The sequence below is a fragment of the Cygnus atratus genome, chromosome 24 (genome assembly GCF_013377495.2).
Source record: "Cygnus atratus isolate AKBS03 ecotype Queensland, Australia chromosome 24, CAtr_DNAZoo_HiC_assembly, whole genome shotgun sequence".
In the NCBI taxonomy this organism is placed as follows: domain Eukaryota; kingdom Metazoa; phylum Chordata; class Aves; order Anseriformes; family Anatidae; genus Cygnus; species Cygnus atratus.
Genome location: NC_066385.1, coordinates 2,821,544 through 2,842,413, shown reverse-complemented (window position 1 = coordinate 2,842,413; position 20,870 = coordinate 2,821,544). Strand labels below are relative to the sequence as shown.

General features: G+C 46.5%; 2 protein-coding genes across 6 annotated transcripts; both read right to left on the bottom strand.

The window, feature by feature from the left end:
- Positions 1-5,856: 5,856 nt before the first annotated feature.
- Positions 5,857-6,654, bottom strand: TMEM81 (transmembrane protein 81). Its single transcript, XM_035561346.1, has one exon. It carries the CDS (start codon positions 6,652-6,654, stop codon positions 5,857-5,859), a length of 798 nt encoding a protein of 265 aa, XP_035417239.1.
- A 922-nt stretch (positions 6,655-7,576) lies between these two features.
- Positions 7,577-19,980, bottom strand: RBBP5 (RB binding protein 5, histone lysine methyltransferase complex subunit). 5 transcript variants are annotated; one of them, XM_035561456.2, is made up of 14 exons: positions 19,755-19,923; positions 19,042-19,067; positions 18,779-18,951; positions 18,192-18,332; positions 17,591-17,753; positions 17,031-17,140; positions 16,744-16,863; positions 16,312-16,465; positions 16,132-16,203; positions 15,465-15,582; positions 14,803-14,872; positions 13,909-14,138; positions 13,410-13,604; positions 7,577-10,068 (listed from the first exon to the last, which is right to left on the bottom strand). In XM_035561456.2, the coding sequence occupies exons 1-14, from the start codon at positions 19,771-19,773 to the stop codon at positions 10,043-10,045; spliced, it is 1,617 nt and encodes a 538-aa protein (XP_035417349.1). In that variant the 5' UTR covers positions 19,774-19,923; the 3' UTR covers positions 7,577-10,042. The 5 variants fall into 5 exon arrangements, with proteins under 5 accessions (XP_035417349.1, XP_035417348.1, XP_035417350.1 ...); XM_035561455.2 differs by having other exon boundaries at positions 7,579-10,071; positions 19,755-19,980; XM_035561457.2 differs by having other exon boundaries at positions 7,918-10,071; positions 13,527-13,604; positions 19,755-19,892.
- Positions 19,981-20,870: the final 890 nt, after the last annotated feature.

Genomic DNA, 20,870 nt, shown 5'->3' with positions numbered 1-20,870 from the left:
CAGCACCAGCTCTCCCCACAGCACCCCCGGGCGCACGACAGCTGCAGCAGGATGGGCGGCCGGGAGCCACTGCGAGCCCCAAGGGATGGCGAGGAGGAAGAAGGGGAAGATGGTAGGGAGTACGGTGAGGAGGATGGTGCAGAGCAGCCACTTCTTTTCCAAGGAGCCCCAGCTGCCCCAGGTGGAGGTGCCATATAACAAGCCGATCGCAGGGAGGGCAGGATGAGGCCCCAGGAGGCCGGGCTCAGCTGCGCTCTGGCCCCTCGCAGGCTCCTGCCCCTCTGCCCCGTGCTGCGCGGAGCCGCGGGCGAGCCGCTCGGTGCTGGAGCCCCGTAATTAGCTCTGGGAGTTCGGCAGCAAAGGGGCTTTGTAAAGGGCAGGGAAGCGTCATCAAAGCACCCAGCAGGGAGCGACCAGGACGGAGATGAATCGCTCCCCGCTCCGTCCTCTGCGAGGGCACTTCTGCTTTCTCAAGAGCCATCATTAAATGCCACCGTGCGTCACACAACTGAGCAGAGATGTGTCCTCCCTGGCGAGCAGGAGGGTCCTGAACAGGAGGGTCCTTCGGAAACGCGAGCACGCCGTGCCGCACCGATGCTGGGTGAAGGGTGCTGTGAGCACCACTTACACGCACCCGTCCCAGCTCTTGCCACGGAGCCAGACCGAGCTGCACACTGTAACCCCACCACCAGCTGCATTTAAGAACCACCCCTGGTTTTTCTAGGAGCACCTGTGTATTTGCAGAAAGGCTCCCCGCACGGCTTGCAGGCATTAAGGCTGCAGCCGCTGCGAGGACAGCCCTTGCTGCGGGATTTGGGCAGGCCTGGGCCCAGCAGAGGGGTTTTTGTAGACAGCAATACCGAGGGGAAATAGTTTGCTGCCTTTCTGTGACACCTAAAGTCTGAGAGCTGCATCCCAGCAGATCACTGAACTGCTGCAGGCAACTGCAGGACCACACAGGAGAAGTAACAGAGATCAGCGTGCAGAGAATGGGAGCCCAGACGTTGCCTTGGTGTAAAAGCAGCATATGGGGGTTGTTTTTCTCTTTGCTGCCATTCAAATTCCAGCAGTTAAGGCAATCTAGTTATTCAATTTAGATAAGCTTCAGTAGCTAACAGCAATTTAAACAGCTGCCTATGCCTCACCATTCTGCTATTACCTCGTTCTTTCCAAGTGCTAATTCCATTAGCAAATTGACTTCCTCCCTCACACAATCTGTCTGGCTTTAGTATGTACAATACTAATTGCTTCCTAATACCTAGGACCATCAGCAGGCAGCAGAAGTCTGTACCACAAAAAAATCTCTGGCTGGGAACTGGCAGCAAGCAGGGTTTGGTTCGCATGCAGCCTCTGCAGTCCTCTCCTCCAGGTGAGGCAGACAAGCAATTGCTGAAATGGTGGAGGAAGAAGTTTGGGCACTGTATTACAAAGTCAGAGCAGGGAAAGACATTTTTCTACAATTCAGACAGTTACTTTGGGAAGAACAGATTTGGTGACTCAGAAAACGTGCAGAGCATGGGAGAAGACAGAAAGACATGTAGGGAGGAGGAGAGAGTGTTGTTTCAAAGGGTCCTTGCTTCAGCTGCTTCCTCCCTGTCCATCTGAGCTCCCCTTTCCCCCTCTGTAACCTCTTACCCCCACAGCGCAGCCTGCTTTCCCTCCCTTCGTCTCCATCCCCCAGCAGACCTGCTAAAGTAAACATCAGGAAAAACACTTCAGATTGTTGTAAAATGCAAAAGCATAGAGGGAAAGTACAATTTCAAACAGCAGCTACATCAGGAAAAGGCCTCATTCCATCCTTTCTGATGCTGGAGCTGCACTCTCCATCACTGCCTTCCATCTTTAAATCAACTTAAAAAAATACATTCATCTTCCCTGCTCCCCTTGGCCAAGAGAAAAAAAAAAAAAAAGGATGCAATAAAAAGATGAAGGACCCTTTGGGCTCCCACTCTGACCTCCTCAGCTAAGCAGTGAGAAAATGGATTGTCCTGGACCTTTCATGTAATCTCTCTGCATTTCTAAAACACAGCTGCCCACAGGCCGCAAGCCCGGCATTTACATTACAAAGCGCAAGGAGACCCTTCCAGAGGGGTCAGCTTCTCTTTGTTGGTTTTAACCATTAGCTCCCGAACCAAGCACAAGCCTGTTCCTGCTACACCGGGCTCTTCTGCACAGAGGGGACCCCCCAGCCTCCTCTCTCCTACCACGAGCATCCCCAACTTACAAAGTTGTTACCCATTTCTTCCTATTTAGTAAGCAAAAAGAGCTCTCTAAATCATGTTTACAGAAGGTGCCCGCTTCAGTTTTTATTAACTGTTTGTATTCTTGCCCAGATATTATTAAAAGGGTGCAAGGGTCCCTTTGCATATCTAGGGATGCGAGCCATGGGCCCCTGCCACCAAGAAAGCCATCGACAGGAGAGATCCGGACTGGATGAATGCAGCCAGGCACACAGCAGGCTCCCGCGGGCGTCTGAAGCATGAGTGCACAGTGGGCAGGTTGCTGCTGCTGCTTTTTACAGATTTGGGAAAGAGAATTCCTTGGGGGTGAGAAGACGACGCAAGGAGAAGAGCCAAAATCCAGGTCTCGCTTGTACGCAGAGCCAGCTCAAGCGGTGGTGTTAAATCTGAGTCAACACATTTCACCCTGCTTGGAAGCGGCTTGCCGTATTTTTATTTCAGCTGAAAAGAAATACATTTTAAGATAAAAGAAACTGGTTAACCTACAGCAGGTATCAACAGGGAAGTTTAACGGTAGATCAGTGCAAATCGTGGAGTTTGTTGTAATAATTTTTTCACATTGATCTTATGAGCACACTTGAGATGCAAAGATACGATTTCATCTCTTATCTCTGCAGCAGAATGAGGAAGCTAGTAAAAGCCCAACTACCTCGATCTGTTCCCCAAATTTGGGAGATGTTGCTGAGCAGGAGAGCCACCAGCTTCAGGGATGGAGGAGCTCTGCCAGGGAGGAGGAATTCTGCACTGAAAACCATAAATTAGTGAGTATTGAACGGACTCGTTGCAATCTGCTGCCCTTCTAACCAGGTCAATGGGAAAGATACCTCCAGAGCCAGCTTACAGGAGGTCCTAGAGATAGTCCAGAGCACTGGAGACCACGCTACACTGGAAACGCACAAAGAGAAGTCTGCCCACAAGCTTCCCCCAAACATCTCATGCTGCAACCCAGACGGACTTTGGAGCAGGGGATGAGCAACGCCACATGGAACAAAACTGCAGCAAATCATGTTTAGATCTCTGCCTGGACTGGTATGTACGTGTTACTGGGGATAGAGAAACGCCCCCTAAAAAGCAGCAGCGCCACAGCATGCAAAGCACATCACCAACCCACACTTCAAACTGGATTTCTAATAGCAGCAGCTACTGACCTTAGAGCAGCCTGAGCTAGCTGCTGCCTAGGTCCTGGTTCTGTGCTTTGGCCATTCAATTAAAAAATACGTGTACATGTAACCCTCAGCATGCCCAACACAGCCCCAGCCCCTCTCACTGGCTGGCGAGGAACCTGTGTATCTGTTTGGTTTCCCTGCAGGGCTTGCTTTGATGACTTGCTGCCACAGGACTGCAACAGCAATAACGAATCTAGTTACGTGCCCAGTGAGAACCAAGGAGCAGAACCAGCCAGAGATGTGTGCCCACCACCAAGCATCCCTGACGGCCCCAAAGAGCTTGAAACTCCTCGTCAGGCGCATCGCTACAGGAGCCCCATCAGCTTGCTGCAGGACACGGCTGCTGCAGAGCGCCTCGGTGACCCGGCCGGAGCATCAGCAAACGCAGAGAGCTGCAGAGAAAGCCCCGAGGGCAAAGCAGGGCTAACGGGAACAGATGGAAGCTGCCGAAGGGAGCGAGCGGTCCTTGCAGAAGCAACACAAGAATGGCTGCTAAAGGACAGGGCCTGGAGAGGCACAGAAGGCGGCAGCGGGCTGACCACAGATGAGGACACCCGCAGTGAGCTCGAGACTGGGAAATCCTGGAGGAAGGCTCAGAGAGAGCAGCGCGTGCTTCTGGCCAGGGAACAGAAACAGAGGAAAGAGTTGCGGAGCCAGAAGGAACAGCGGAGCGAGGACAAAGCCAGCGCCGAGCACAGAAGAAACTTCAGTATTGTAGGGCTGAGTCGGAGGAAACTGATGAGGAACAGAAACAAGAAAATCTTGGATAACTGGATCACCATCCAGGAGCTTCTGAGCCTTAGGAACAGGTTGCTAGATGTTTTGCTGTATGTTTTCATACAGCCCCTTGCTGTCTGTCCCAGCGGTGTAGCAACCCTCCCGTGCCTTCCCCAGGGGTCAACCCCAGACAGCAGGAGGGGACCGGGCATCTTCCCAAGGGCTCCCACATGCCCCCCAGAGCCAAGCTACTAAAAAGAGAGGCGTCTTCTGTCCCTGCTGAATGGCTCCCTTCATGTTTACAGACTTCTGCCGCGGTTGTGCCCACTGAAGTCCTCCCACAGAAGCAGGGAGCTTGGCAGAGCTACAAACTGAGAACTCAAGCCCGATCGTGGGCTTGCTTCTCCACTCAGACACGGCCAGGCAGCCCCGTGCTCTACAGCTCATTGTCTCGATAAACTTATTAGCTACTTAATCATACCTGAAGATTTGGCTCACTGCATTTCGGTTTGATTTTTTGTCCTTACACAGGAGGCTCTGCAAACAAGGTATTTCCTTGTATACCCAACTCTTTCGACATTAAAGCATTTTTTTTGTTCTGGCAGAAAGAAAAAAAAAAATACGCTTTGATCTTAAGTAGTAGAGCTGTATCATTATTTTCCACAGAATTGGATGTGCTATGCATTCCTGTACTTTTAGTTCATGGAAAAAAGGAAATGGACTTGGTAAATATAGTTGTTTACTCTAAAATTGAGGCAGGAACTAGAAAGAGAAGGCACTTAATAGGTCCCTCAGTGGATTCTGCGACCAAGAGGGAAACAGTACTCCCTACTGAGTTGCTGCATGTTTTATACTTATTAGTCACCAGGAAAAATGAAAGATCCACAAACCCACTGAACTCTTCCCTCTCCTCCCCCTTTAAAGATTTTTAGGAGTGAGCTCAGCTCGCAGCTGTGATTAAAAACACCCCGTTATGTTCCCAAGCAGCTGTGCTCAAACTGAAGATTTGCTTGTGCTACCTACTGCTCCCTGCCTCGCTGTTCTAAACTACAGAGGAGAGTGGAAGCTCCCAGCTATCACTTAATACTTGTTTCCTGAGCTCCAGTGGCAGGAGACAAACATCTGTAGAGACAGCAGGCAGCAGTGGCTCACCTCGTCCCTGCACACCCAGCTCCCAAGGGTGGACTGCTTAGGTTTGATGGGGACAGCAGGCAGTCTGGAAACCACGTTTCTGGGCCCAGCTGCTGCATCCTCGCTTCTTTGTGCCTCTTGCTGGAGAACACCGCCTACCAAAGCCAGCCATCTGGGTCAGCCCGCATCGCCGCAGTTCTGGGCAAGGCAGAAGAAATAATAACGCAGAAGCAGGATGCCGAGTTATCAGCTACAAAACAAACAAAGCAACTAGAGGTAAAATAAAGCCTAGTTAGAGAAGTATCGGGCAGTTTTCTGTGGCTCAGTGTCCTCTTAACTTCTGTCTGGACCATTCCAGGGGTAGAGAACATCAGGCAGCCTTTCACACCACGTAGTGAACAAGAGCCTTGCCCCACCTGGAGACACTGCCTGCACTCCACCACTAAGACCCACGCTTCGGTGCTAACTTACCAATTGTTTTGTTAAGCTTCAGTCTGGTAATAGACAAACTGCCAAATTAACAAACCTCACCATGAAAAGCTGCATCAATACTAATATTGCTGTATTTGTTACAACAAACAAGACAAAGAACAGCAATTGCATTAAAACTCAGGTTGCGTCTCTGCATCGCTTCTTCTCAAAGCCTTCTGCAAAGAGCGGAGAGCTGCTCTCAGTAAGAGAACTCCTATCACTCCACTTCCAATTCCTATCAGGGATTTATAAAATGATTTTCTTTGCCAGAAGTGCTGCTGCACTTCTGTGTGGGTGTTGTTTCCTTTGATCCCTTCCTCCTCGTTTGCTGCTAGCTTCTGCTCGTGAGTCAAGGACTTCTCAAAGTTCAGATCCACTAAGTCATTTCGGATCACTCTGACCCCGAAGTAGACTCTCTTGATGACCCTGAACGTCTTCAGCATCCGCACATCACAGCGGTAAGTCCCCGCGTCCGACTCCCTGGTGGGGGAAAACCGGACGACGTAACCGGGGTTTTTGAAAGGTCCAAACAGGACATCGTTCATGGTGATGAGGCCTGGGGCAAGCCTCCACGTGCAGGTATAGGCTCGGCTAACGAAGTCGACCGTGTCCGAGCTCAGGCAGCTGAACGTGAACGGTTTGCCCACCGGGACGGTGAAGTGGAGCAAGCCACAGCCCCAGGTGGTGAGGCACGGGGACCTGCGCAGGGTGCAGTTCCTCCTCCCTCCGGCCGGAGTGATCTCGCACATCTCCTCCAGCTTGAAGCCCAGCCCGCAGGTGACGCTGCAGGACGTGGTGTTCACAGCGACTTTAGCTACCACCGACTTCAGCTCTGCCGGGATGGTGACTTTTTGAAAGGAGGCTGCCAGTGGAAGGTAGAAAGCACAAGATAGCATCCCAAGGATGCATCCGTTCCCTAAGGTCTTCATGTCAGTTATCAATCAGATATGCTACTCTCTAAAGCCATATAAATTCAGCAGTAAAAAAAATAATAATCAAATAAATCACTCTTTGTAAGCCTTCATACTTAGTATTTCTGAAATGCCACCAGCATCACCTTTAAGACCTAACCCTTCCATTAGGGAATATCCTCTAACGAGACAGGCTTGAAGCGTAACACTGCTAAAGAAGATGCAGCACATCGCTGTGTCGGTCAGAATGAATCCCGAGTTCCGGGTCTCAGAGCAGAATGTTTAAATTCGCCTTATCCGGCAACTGGGATCTATCTGACAAGTTAAAAAAGATGAAGTCCTCCCTCCTTCTCCATAAGATTTTACATGCTCTTTTAATGAATTCCCACTGTATTGTTCCAGTTTAATTTTCTCATGAAGCTATAAAACAATATAAGTAACCGTTATTGGAACTTTTAAAATAGCACTGTTCACTGTGAGGAAATCATCATGACTTAGGTAGCACCTGCGGTTTTATCACATATGCACATCCCAAAAATCCAAGGCAACGCCCAAGTGACCAAGACCATGAAAAGAGATTTGGACTTCAGTGCCATCACACTACCCAGGGATCAAAGGTCAGGTGAACAGGGTTGTATCACTGATGCCATCCATCTCTACACAGGGCTCAGCAAAGCTGCTCTGAGCGCTCACGTTCCCAGGTGACGATGTCATAGACGGGCTCTGCCTAGGATTCAACAGCGCTGACCTCAGGGCATCTCCTGAACCCCATCCGCTGCGTCACGTACAGCCACCGACTCCAAAGAGCGATCTCGGAGCCAAAATCTCCACGTCCAGTTTATGAACTTGTAAAACCAAAATCTCCTGTACGCTGTCATGGCTGGAGGGTGCATAAAGAGGAAACATCCCAACATAGTTCACCAAGTATTCAAGCATCCCAAAAGAATAACGCACTACTAAAAAAGTTCTCCATGAAAAAAAGTCAAAATTGTTTCTTTTGACGCAGTAATGGAACTATGGTCAAGCCAGTTGAATAATCAATCGTCTCTCTACCAGCAATTGAATTACGGATTGCAGAAAGGGGTTAGATTGCCTTGTTCTTAAACAGCTTTGCTAACAAATATCCTTGCTTCTTTTTCTAACACCCCTTAATTTATTAAAATGATAACTTTGGAAGATCTAATACAGTTATGTTTCACATCCAGTTACGCCAGCTACACGCGGTACACTTTGTGCTCAGCTCCCCTTTCAGCACAGCTGTCCCAGAGGTGCACTCAGGTATACAGGGCTTTTTATTACACTAGAGATTTACTACTGCAACCAAATGCCACATTAAAGAAAAAAGAAAAACAAAAAACCAAAGTTGAAACAAAAGGAACACAACACACCAGCTGTGGTGAAGGTACAACACATTTGCACCAGAGCTGTGTTGTGGGATTCCTAGCCACTGTCACAATATAAACGATCAGGAAGCATGGAAAAGCCAAGACTTAACCACTGACTTTAGGAAATAAAACATACATCTTTATTTACAGACACAAAAACTAACATCACTGCTTTGTGCTACCAGCAAGCCAGTATCTGACAAATACTGTACAGAACTACACATACCAAAAAAAATAAAATAAAAGATGGAAGAAAATAAACCAAGGACATATACACTGTACAAAGAAGTTTTAACAGAAATGAAGGCTGGAGCCTGTGTCAAATAATATGCTTGAAAATAATCTAGAGAACCATTGCCTGTGCATCTTTGAAAGCTTGTGAGCTCAGCCACACCACATTTGGGTGGATTTGACATAACAGCGTTCTAGAAAAGATGTAAATTGTCCTATAAGCAGAAAGAACAAAAAACTAATACTGTACACATGGGAACAAATTTCATTAAGCAGACCACTGTACCAAAGCCGGAAATGAAAATACCAGTTTTAAAAAATCCTTCCACTTTAAAATGCCTCCTCTCTTCCCATGCTTCCATCTCATGCTACTACTGCACACTTCCGACTGTAAATTAACACATCTCGTTATGACTCCTCTTCTTGGCTTTTAATGTCTGCAGTATACTTTGAAAATTTAAATACATAGAGATATCTCAATAATCACAACTAGGGAAAAAAATGAAGTAATTGCATAGGAACCATAAAAGTCACTACAAAACAAGGGGCATTAGGAATGAAAGCTTTCTTTTAGCAAGCTGTTGGTCTAGTACAGAAGGATCAGGCTGTAGGTACTGGATAGAGAAAGCGTCTCTTGCCTTTCCCACAAAGAAAACATTACAAATGTCATTAAGAAATAAAAGGTTGAAGTACAGCTGGGAAGAAGCTGCGAGCATTCATTGTTCTTCTATTCTTGATCCAGAAGTGGAAAAGAAATAAAACAAAAGATCGTTTAAAAAAATTCGAGTTCCATATGTTTTGTTTTTCACACGATCACATTGCTATTCATTTCATCTTTAAGTCTTGGAAGGATTACTGAAAAAATACAGTTTCAGTTAGGATAAATATTGGTTCTGCTTCTTCTGTAACTGCTAGCATACACCAGCAAAGGAGGAAACCAATTGTTTCTGGTAGTACATCTTAAAGGAAAGAAACAGAATAAAAACACTTGCGAGGACGGAAAGAAACTGCCAACACAGCTTTTCATATTACAGTCTAGATGAAAGCATATAAACCGAGTATTTTATCTACTGCTACTTTCCTTTGTTCCTTTTCCCACAAGCAGAGTTATCCTTCATGTCTAAAATATCCACTCTACGAAGATTCATTTTTTGCGGACTTGAGAGGGTGTCTTGATTCTTCACATTACGTTTCTATCCACTTGAGATGAAATCAAACCTGGCACATAATCAGTAGCAGCGTTTCACTAGGCATGTCAGCATAGAAGACATCGCACTGAACTAACAGAAAAGCTGAGAAGGTAACGCAGCTAGCAGAGAAGGACCTACAACTCGCTGAAATGAAAATGAACAGCAAAGAAAGGGAAGTCTGTAGGATACAAAGCCATATGGTATCAGCATTAAACACCATACACTTTAGGTATTCTTCAATCCAGGAACAAGAAAAATTACTTTAAAAAAAGGTTGACAAGCTCTGGAGTGGCAATGTGTTGGGTACCAGCTCAGTTGAGAAATAGTGATATATGACAACACAAAGGCAGTCCAATTAAGTCTCTTTGCAAATTGCATGACCTGAGAGTCAGCATCTTACACTGTTCGATGAAGAGGCAATTAAGGAAGAATGAAGGCCATTTCCTCTTCAACATTCATTTCTTATAAAAGTCACTCCCTGAATCCATGAACAATCAGGCTGCTTATTATAGTCAGTCCATTCTGACTGAGCATTTCAGCTGTTTTCCATATTATGGTGCCAATATAGGAAAGAACAGGGGAAGATAAGGAAGAATGTCTTCATAACAATTCTGAGATTGCACCACCTGCTAAAGAGATCAAAGGTGAAAAATAAATCATCAGGCTCAAACAGATGTTACAGAAACCAGAGACCATCAAATGTTGCAAACATTTCCAGAAAAAAAAAAAGAGACCAAGATTTTCTCGATAAAGCTATTCTTTCCAGAACGAAATATAATCAACAAGATAGTACCTATGACAAATTGAGATCTTCAGTATTTCTGCATTTGCATTTGAGATCACGTGCATAGGCATGGACAAGGTGGCTAAGAACCTCTGAGCTTTTATTCCACAGAGGAACAAGCAAACTTACCTGGCGGAAAATTTTTGGATTCATCAACCCCAAAATCTCAGAGCAGAAACACAACTGAAAAGAACGTGTTTCACTTCATTTGGGGTTAAATCAGAATGCTGCATGATTTTGTTCTAAGACCATAAAATAGATCAAGCTTCCCGGTTTGTCTTTACTGAAATCTGATTTTGACACATCTGCTTTAACACTAGGACATTTACTGCCAGGCTGCACAGCGCAGCCACAGAGACAGCCTGCAGCAGGCTCCAGGTCCCAGCCACGCAGCTTGCAGAAGACGCTGTGTTACGGCAATTCAGACAACTGCTGCCAGAGAAAAAACGCTCATTGAGAGGCTGGTTTAGGGACTGATCACTTACATCAGAAAGCAACAGCACAAGGAACTAGCAGAACTGACAGCTTCATGCAAGAGACACAGAGAAGCCAGTCTGGCTCCAGCACTGCAAGCAGAAGGCCGCTTCAGTTTGAAAACACGCATTTGCGAGTGGTGGAACATTGGCAGACCCAAGAAAAAATTGGCTGCCCAAAACAGAAGTTATAAGCGCAAGCCATAAAGAGAACAAAGGAAGACAGACATGAACTTCATGAGAAGATGACTGTGAGCTTTGAGAGATCCAAGTGATGTTTGTTTTTTTTTTAGTGGCCTGTTACTTTCATCACACGACTCATACAGATGCTTCCAATACTAACTGGTGGGACCTACTGCATGATCTGTTTGGTCAATGGTACTGTATAAGGGAGCACAGTAACAGATGCTACTGAGACAGAAGTCCACCATAGCAATATTGATTATTTGCATCCAAAGCTCAGCAGCAGCAAGTAAAAATGCACAGCTGTCTCTTAATGCAAGTCAGACTGTAAGTATCGCACAGAAAACTATAAGCAAAGCCACACAAAAAACCTTCCAAATATGATTTCCAATTACGTGCAAAAAAACCAGGCGCCTGTCTAGAATCTTGCTTCATTTGAAATATGTTAGAGGAAATGGGAGTAATGTTTTCCTACAGCTCTATAGAGCAGATTGATGCAACAACGATTACAAGCTGCCAGGAAGAAGACACTGAGATCTGTCTAGAATGATAGACCAAGCAAATTAGTAAAGAGTGATAAGAAAAAGTTACAGAAACGTACACCTTGGGAAAAAAAAAAAAGGAAAAACATACCTGCTATTTAAACCATTTCTCTGAAAGTGATTACACACGGTTCTCTGAAGTGCTTATACAGCTCCTTAAACATGGATAAGTTAAGATATTCAGCTTTTTTTTTTTTTTTTTTTTTGGAAACAATTAACCACTGAAATTTGTTTGGGAAGCCACATTGTTAAGTTTCCAGTGCACGATCCTCTCTCTTTTTTATGTCCTTTTGCATATGGCCATGTTAATTAGCAGAGTGATAAAAGAAAGCAATCAACAGGCTTGCTGATGAAGGGTTATATTCATCTGGTCTTCAGACTAGACTTGTCCACCCAGCATGGCACAATAGAGAAGTCAGGATGTTTAACAGATGCCAGCAGGCATCTGAGAATCTGTATTGACCCAGACAATTCCTTATTACTGTACTTCTAAGCACACTGGATTGCCCCTAATGACCTGAGAAATCGAGAGAGAACTGCCCTGCCTGGTAACCCTGACGCTACAACCTAATCTGTACTGCCCAGGCTACAAACAAGGTCTAATGATATTCTCGGCTGTCTCAATTCTTGATTTTTGTAAGGGGCAATGTGAAAAGAATAAATAGAAGCCCAGAAAACATTCACCATGTTTTGCCACTTATAGACAGGTTTCTTTTATCACATCCTCTTTTTCTGCACATAGCAGTTATCAGTACCAGTACAAGCAACGTAACAGGAGCAGAGCAGGAAGGACAATGAGCAAGGTGGGTAACGTAGGACCAGCAGTGAGGGAAGGAAGGGGTTAAAAAACAAAAATCAACTCTGTGCAGTCTAAAATCCACAGCAGCAGCTGCTGAGTTCAAGGAAATGCAAAATTTGATATATCAATTACATCGTATCTTTGAATCCGTTTATGTATCAGCCCTGAGTTCTCCGTGGAGCACACATCATTTAATCCAAACATGTACTTCCTTTGCTACTCTTGAATGAACTTCTCCCAAATATGCTCAAGTAACAAATGAGACAGATGGGAAACACTGTCACCAGCTGGGCCCTAACGAAGGTGACTGCAAGGCTTGTTCTAGAGTAAGCAACCAACAAAACACCATTTAAAAAAACGTAGAAAGGGCCAACAAAACCTGTCCTCTTTTACAGCATCTGTGCTTTCTGGAATTTAACTAAGGCTATTGCATAGCTATGTATATAAAATTCGACTCCTGATTTTTATCTTAGGGTCCACTGATCAAACAGGCAATGCTCAATCTTTTACTACACTCCTTTAAGCTACACAACACTTCGCCTAGTGGAAAGTCACAGGTGTGTATTTTGGCAGAAACCATTTATAACAATAACCTTGTTCAGACCGGAAACGGAAAACCCCAATTACGAGGTCATTTAGCTGAGTCCCAGAGAAGAGGAAAATAACACCTCTCCTAAGTCAGCGGGCAGTATTTCTAACCCTCAAAACAAAGTTTTTGATATCTGTTTCATTTCCTAGTTCTGCTTACAGTATGTTTTTGTTCATTACACCATTGATGGCACAAAATATCAGTTTAAGCTTCTGAACCCTTCACTATTTACATTTTTGCTGTCAAAATCTACCCAGCCAAACTGAGCACAGTTATTGTGAATGTAAGAATTGACAGAAGTTAACAAAAAGACTAAAGTCATCACAAGATAGCTTGCTTTTGAAATAGTGCTCCATCTCTATCAAAAACCCTACATGCTCATTACATGCAACACCACATGCATGGATATCAGTTTTACTAAAAATATCAAAAGCCCTTCCACAAAGAAAGTGTAAAATTTTGCCTATCCTTGACAGCAGCTAAACATTCAGTGAGCAGGTGCCATTTGGGAAGATAAAATGCTATGACTATATTAAGTCAGGGTCTGTACAAAGCAAGGCCACCAAGCAAGCAACGACGCTCACACTGGGTCCTTACCTGTCAAAGGCTGTCCCAGCTCCGCCTGCACTTTACCCTTCGCTGCTCCTTCCAGAGGTAAAGCACCTCTGTCCCCTTTGTAGAGTTTCGGTTTAAATGGAGAATCTTTGTCTTTACCTTTTGATCCTTTAGGCCTGCCTGCTTGCTTCTTCTTGGATTTACCATCTCCCTTCACGCCCAGCAGCGGATGGACTTCTGTGGAAAGCAATGTGTTACCAAGATGAGTTACCATTAGGACACTGAAATCATATGTTAAATACAAACGACATTAAAAACTAGTTTCGGGATGCCTGTTCTCATTTCTAGTTTGCAAAACGCCAGCAAACTTTGTAGAGTAGGTGGCCATTAAACATTGCTATAAGAAGTAACTTCACAAAAAAAAAAAAAAAAAAAAAAAAAAAAAAAAAAAACAAGTGACCACCTAGCATTCTGACTAGGCAAAACTAAAAACTAAGTCAGATGTAAAATAGGCACTAAAACAACGACAGTTTCTAATCACCATCATTAGGTACTCCTTGTAGTTCAATGTTGGTGGTTTTGGGCTTCTTCTTTGGTGCCTGAGGTCCATCAGAGGAGGACTGCCTCTTCTTCTCAGAACCTATTCCCTCATCGCTTAAAGAACTCTGAACAGCATCAGGGGGAGGCCCATAGGGGTTTTCTTCTGGATCTTCCACTTCAGGAGCAATGGGTAAGTAAAGCAGAGCCTTGGAGTCCTCCAGTTCTTCATCACTATGGAAGAAAAAAGTAGGCTCTCATTTAAAACTAGTGCTCTTTAACATCTTCACATTCACAAACCAAGACCTGGCTCTGCAAGGAGCAGTCATATATCCATGCTGTGTAGTTGATCAAGGCATTTGGCAGCTTGAGAACTCTCTACAAATATCTGATACCTCAACCAAAGACATTAAGGAGGAAAGTGGAAATGCTGTGATGACAAGGCTTGTCATTCTTGGAGGGAGAGCATGCCACATGAGCGTCACGGTCAAACACTGCCAATTGTTTTCCTATGCAAGACTGATGGTGATTAACAGGGGACTCTGGGACAGAGAGAAGAAAAAAGACGACACTCTTGACTGTTTCTCAGAGATGCACTGAGTATTAAAAGAATGAGAAACAAAGGGACATGGCTCATCTTGGTCTCATTTCTTTCATCTTCCTCACCCGGAGCAATTAACAACTGAAACGTACACCTTGTTTGTGCTGTAACTACATGAAATGTAGCAATCCACACACAAAGATGCACCTTAGCCTCTGCAAATGGCTCTTTACACAAGCGACTCTTTCTATCCAATACAGGAAAGACACAAAAACACATGTGGGGAGGGCTGTTATACTATACAGGGAATCAGTGATACATTTTGTATTCATACTTTAAACAAAATTATTCTTTTACCTGCTACAGAAGGCAGCAATGGGATCCACGCTAGTTACATCCACTTCTTCATCTTCTGCAGCATCAGCACCTAAGGATCAGGGGAAAAAAGAATTAAAGACAACAATGAAAAGAACAAATTACTTAGAATTTGTTTTAATGTTTTGTTCCCACAAGCCAACGTTACACTTTAATATTAGAAAGTGCTAGAGAAGAAGTAATCTAAATGTGTGAAGTACTGCAAAGCCTGGTAATGAGGAGAGCTCTGTGGTGTGCTGGGAAGAATCCTTACTTCCTTCTATAGTACCGTTAGCCTTTTCCAGTACACAATTTTTTGGCACCACCAAGCGGCCAAGCTGTGCTGCTATTGATTCAAATTCAGCATCGCTTCTGGTGAGAGCAAGCCCAGACAACCACGGGTCAATTTGCTACTGCCTTTGACTGAAAACACAACGGAAAGGGGAGGCTTTGTTAAGCAAATACGGCATGTCAATTAGGAGGAACCACACTGATTGTCGATTTACATATCTTCATTTATCCGCTGCTATTTTGCCATTTACTACCCACGTATACTACTGTGACCACTAATTCTCATTATGATCATATATTTGGACTACAAATGATTTGATAACAACTGAACTGCTGACCGCACCTTTGCTACACAGGAACAGTTTAGGAATTACCTGTCTGTTCTGGTTCACTCTTATCCTCATCTTCAATGTCAAACTCGGACTCTCTCTCTTCGTATTCTACGTTCTCGTCCAGTTCTTTGAAGTCAGGCGCAAAGGCACTCCAGTTTTCCTAAACCACAAATTCAAGATGAATTTTACTTTACGCAAAGTAACAGCAACCACAGCGAGGACTCGTGCAATTACAATCTGATGCTGCCTTAAAGTCCCCCAAGCCATGTGCAAGATCACAGAAGTCATGGCTCAATCAGATCAAGAGTCATATGCCAAATAGGAACTGCATGAATCAGCTCCTATATGACCACACTCCTTAGATATTGCAATGTATGTCATTACCCCTAAAACCAAACTTGTATGTTAGTATTATCCACTGCAGGTTTGGCACGCACACACTCAGATTTCCTATACTTAACACATACAGAAGGACACCATCCCTGCATAAAATGTCCCTGTGACTTAACACAAAGCTTAACTCGTTCAGCAGTTGAAGTATATGCACCCTCCTCACATTCAACTAGATGGCAAACATCTTTCAAGTCAGGCAGGTGAAGCTAGAGAGCTTGCTGAATTGGGATTCAATAAAGGATTTCAACACACATTCGGTCTGCTAGGATGGAAACCACCAGGGAATTCTCTTAAGGAAATAATCTGAAATGCTTACCACTTGATTCTGAGCCCATATTGATACAACACCACTGGAAATGGAAGCTATGATCGGCCGGACAGGATGCCACTAGGTTTATGTGAAAAGAGAAAAGAGGAGCTTAATTGGTAAACAGAACTAAGAAAGCTTAGTTTGCAAAATAACAAGAAACTCAGCAATAGTGGGCAGTGTTCTTACTGCTACATCCAGGAGCAGCTCTCCTCTGGTCCCATGAAGGATTTTCACTAGGTTTCCAATGCTTTTCTCCCAGATGTACAGAGCATGCTGTCGTGCTGAACCTGCTACTATATATTCGCCATCACCAGAGAAACAACACTTCTTCCATGGGGTCCTGCACGCAAAGGCAAAAATTTCAAAAGAGGCAATTAAACAACAGCACAACATGGAGGACGGAGGACTGTTCTCCAGACCGAGAACTTATATCCTTCCATCCACAAATAACATTTACATTTCAGTCAAACTGTGACTCACAAGTTTCAAATAAAAACATCCTTCCATTACACCAAACAAAATACTGAGTTACGCTTCGTGCGGATGCTCCCATTAGCACAGAACACACAAAACGCAAACTCTTCAAGACAGGCTTTCACCCATTCTGCTGCCTCTTACCTGTTCACTAAATCCTGCAGCTTCTGCATCGGCTCAGGCTCCCCATCTCGTCCACAGGTTAAAATTTCACGGCCATCATACACCCTGATTATCCTGTCAGCTGTGTTTATCAAAAAGCAGCTGTAGGAAAGATTGGACAAAGCATGTATTACATTAAAAAAAAAAAAAAGAAAATAAAGAGTCAGAATATGTTGCGTGAAATAACTGTGGCAGTTCTTAAGACCTTGTATAGTCAGTAGCTTTCAGCTCATCTTTAAAGACAGAAGTTGTTAAACGAAATAACTCACCTTCCTTTCCGGGCAAATTCAATCGATTTAATAGCTGTGGTGTTGCTGGTTCCAGTTGTCACTCTGAAGGAAGCAACAAGATCCTGAGTGTCTGTTTTTAAGACCAAGATCTGAAGATTAAGGAAAGAGAAGGCAATCAGTGTCTTCACTACGACTCGCTCCACTTTCGGTACCTTTCACACCTGCTACTAACCCTGAAAACAGAAGCCTCAGCAATCTACCCAGGAATAGTTGGGGCTCTGCAACTGTAGTTTCTACTACAGTTTCTGCGACATTAATATTGGTTTATTTACACTGGAAAAGGATCCAACAAATACAGTCAAAGACAACAGGAACACAAAGGCCTAACTCAGACAAAGATTCATATGCTACAGATCTTCAAAGATGAAATGCGAAGGTGAAGATGATTGTGTCAACATCATATCGACTATTCAAGAGACACTGAGGAAGCCTTACTTGTATATTAAAGCAAAGAACGCAACCTAGAGACATCAAGCATCTCAATAAAGACAGGAAATAATCTAAGATACTGCACCCAGTGCCTCTTACTACAGTCTCACCTTCCCCTTGGCATTGCCTGTATAAATGTATTCCCCTCGCCTGTCAAAGGAGGCCACAACGTTGAGATCAGAATCATCATCCACGGGCAGAACAACGTGCTTGGAGTCTGACAGGGTTAGCATCACCGGCGCAGACTTCATGGGACAAACTAGAACTCTGTTTCTGCAAAGCAGTAAAGGAAGAATTAATAGTTTGTTCTCCAAAAAAGTTCTCTCATTTAGAAGTATAAAAAAAAATATCTCAATCTATGTTGAGCTATGTAGAATAACCCTGTGTTTTCTCTAGTCTTACACTGCAAAATGACATTTAGCTGGTACCTTCTTTCATTTCCTTTCCTTCTCTGGAAGCTTCTCTACGTCTATAAAGTTAACTTATAAACTCAACAAGACATTTCTATGCACAGTTCTAAGTACTATGAATAATTCTCACGTTTACTCTACTCCCTTCTTGATATTTTCATAATAAAAAGAGCCACAACAAATCCAATCATGTAAAGAAGACATGCTGAAAGCATCTACTTTGCAAAATACGGTAAAGTATTTTGATAATCATTAATTTTACCCAAAGGAGAGCGTTCAAACTCTTTTTCACAGGACTTACTGGTCTCGAGGGTGGTACTGAACTTTCAAGATAGGCGAAGGAAATCGAAATCTCTGGTCGCAGTCTCCAGAGAGCACATCCCACTGTGACACAATGTTGTCGGTTGAAGCACTCACTAATTTGTGACCATCTCGACTCCAGCTACAGTGACAAGAGAGAATTCAAGTAGAAGTTACTCCTTAAATGCATAAAGTGTGTCCACCAATAGTCACGTAAAATTATCAGGCCTAATTATCAGGTTCAGCTATAGAACTGTTTGTGTGAGAACAAGTTGTGAACTCTTAACAGCCCCAACCTTATTACACACACTGTATTTCCAAACTATTTTAAAAGGGAATCATCCTAAAATGCAACTCTGTATCCCACAACGTGCTGCATTTCAGAAGCTAACAGGAACAGGTGTCAAGAGCAGTCAGGCTATCACAGCACCTGATCCCCAGCAAACACAGACACAGGCAAATTCTAACAGAAAGGAGAGCAGCCTCTTGCACCTGGTAGCTCCTGAGGTGGTAGTTATTAGCTCAGAGAGCACTAAGCATGCAGTTACAGCATTCCCGGGAAAAAAAAAACCATAAGTCCTCTCTCACCACAAGGAGCAGACGGGGTGAATGTGGGCGCTGATGATCTTGGCGATGCCCCTGGTCAGGAAGTCCCAGATGACGATGCGCCCGTCATTGCAGCCCACGGCGAGCAGCGTGCCCCAGCGGTTGAACGTGCAGGTCAGGGCCATGCTGATGCAGTCCAGCGTGCCATCGGCCTCCTGCGGGGAAGGAGCGGTCAGGGTCTGGCCGAATGCTGCTGGCAGCAGGACGGGGACAGGCACAAGGGGTGTAGGAAAGGGGGCGCTTACCTCGGGGTAGTTCTGCCCGAAGGATTCTGCAACAAAATGCAAAGACAGCACCAGAGGCAGAGAATCATTAGGGTTGGAAAAGCCCTCCAGGATCGCCTGGTCCAACCACCCCTACCACCACTGTCACCCACTGAACCATGCCCCCAAGCACCACGTCCAACCTCTCCTTGAACACCCCCGGGGACGGTGACTGCACCACCTCCCTGGGCAACCCGTCCCAGTGCCTGACCGCTCTTTCTGAGCAGAAATGTCTCCTCATTTCCCACCTGAACCTCCCCTGGCACAGCTTGCGGCCGTTCCCTCTGGTCCTATCACAGCTACCTGCGAGAAGAGGCCGACCCCCAGCTCCCCACCCCTTCCTTTCAGGCAGTTGCAGAGCGCAGCGAGCTCTGCCCTGAGCCTCCCCTTCCCCAGCCCAACCCCCCCCAGCTCCCCCAGCCGCTCCTCACAGGACCTGCGCCCCAGGCCCTCCACCAGCCCCGCAGCCCTTCTCGGGACGCCCTCCAGGCCCTCCATGTCCTGGTGCTGAGGGGCCCAGAGCCGAGCACGGGGCTCCATCACCCACCCCCCCGACCCCCTCCCGGTACCGGCCGGGACCCCGTTGGCCTTCCCGGCCCCCTGGGCCCGGGTCCCTCCCGCCCGGCCCGGCCCGGCCCGGCCCGGCCCTGCCCCCCCCCGCCGGCCGCCCCCGGCCCCGCCCCCGCCGGCCGCACCGAGCAGCTCCAGGTTCATCGCGGCGCCGTCCCGCTCCCTCCGTCCCCGTCGCCGAAGGACCCCTCCGGGGGCCTCCGCGCCTCGCCGCGCCGCCCCGCCGTTCGCCTGACGGGTCGCAGCTCCCTTCCTCCGCCGGATCCTGCGGTTCCCCTCCCTTCCGCTCCGTTCGGCCCGGGAAGGCCTCGACCGGCGGCGGCCGGGTGGCGGTGTCTCCGTTCCGCCCCGTTTTGCGGCGGCGGGGCGCGGGCGGCGCTCAGGCAGCGCGGCGGGCAGCCCGACGGGGGCGCACGCAGGAAGGTTCCGGGAGGGCGCCGCGGCCGCGGCCCGAAGGTTCCGGGGGGGCGCCGCCGGCGGCTCGGGGCGCGGGGGGGGCGTGAAAGGAGCGGCTTCACCGCGGGTGTGGAGAAATGAAGGGTGACAGGAAATAAAAAAATAGTAAAAACACAACGGTTTCGATGTCGGTCGTGATGGTTATTGTACTTTTTTTTTTTTTCCACACGCAGTAGGCTCGTTAGGTTTTCCTCACGTTTTCCTTTCCCTGTCAGGGCCGGGCCGCACAAACACAAAACGCGAAATAAAACACACAATAAGTGCTCGGCCCCGCGCTCGCCGCCGTCACGGCCTTGCCAGGAGCAGCTGGAGCAGCCCCGGGGAGCTGCGAGCCCCAAGCAGGGCCCTGGGACATGGGGGGAGCTCCGCAGCCCCACAGCGAGCCCTTAGGAGGAGTAATTAACCCTCCTAATTAAGGTGGTTTGGGGCATTCGGCCCTCTTCTGCAGGTGTGGGGGTACAACGCTGCCACAGCTTGTCACAGCCACCTCCGCAGGCCACCCAGTGCCCCCAGCTCCCCCCAAAATCCCCCCAGTGACCCCCCGTGTCCTCTCGGCTGCCCTTTCTTATTTATGGGGGTTTTCTCCCAGCTCACCTCTCCCCACGTTGTGTCTGCAAGGGAAGGCTGAGAAGTGGGCTGGGGAATCCCAAAATGTAGAGCAAGTTCCAGCACCTTTCCCTCAGTACTCGCACCTGGAGCCTGCCTCCTCACCCACCTGGAGCTGTACACCTCACAGTGACCTTTGTAAACACAGTGGTTTTGTTATATTTTCCCTAAAATCTTTG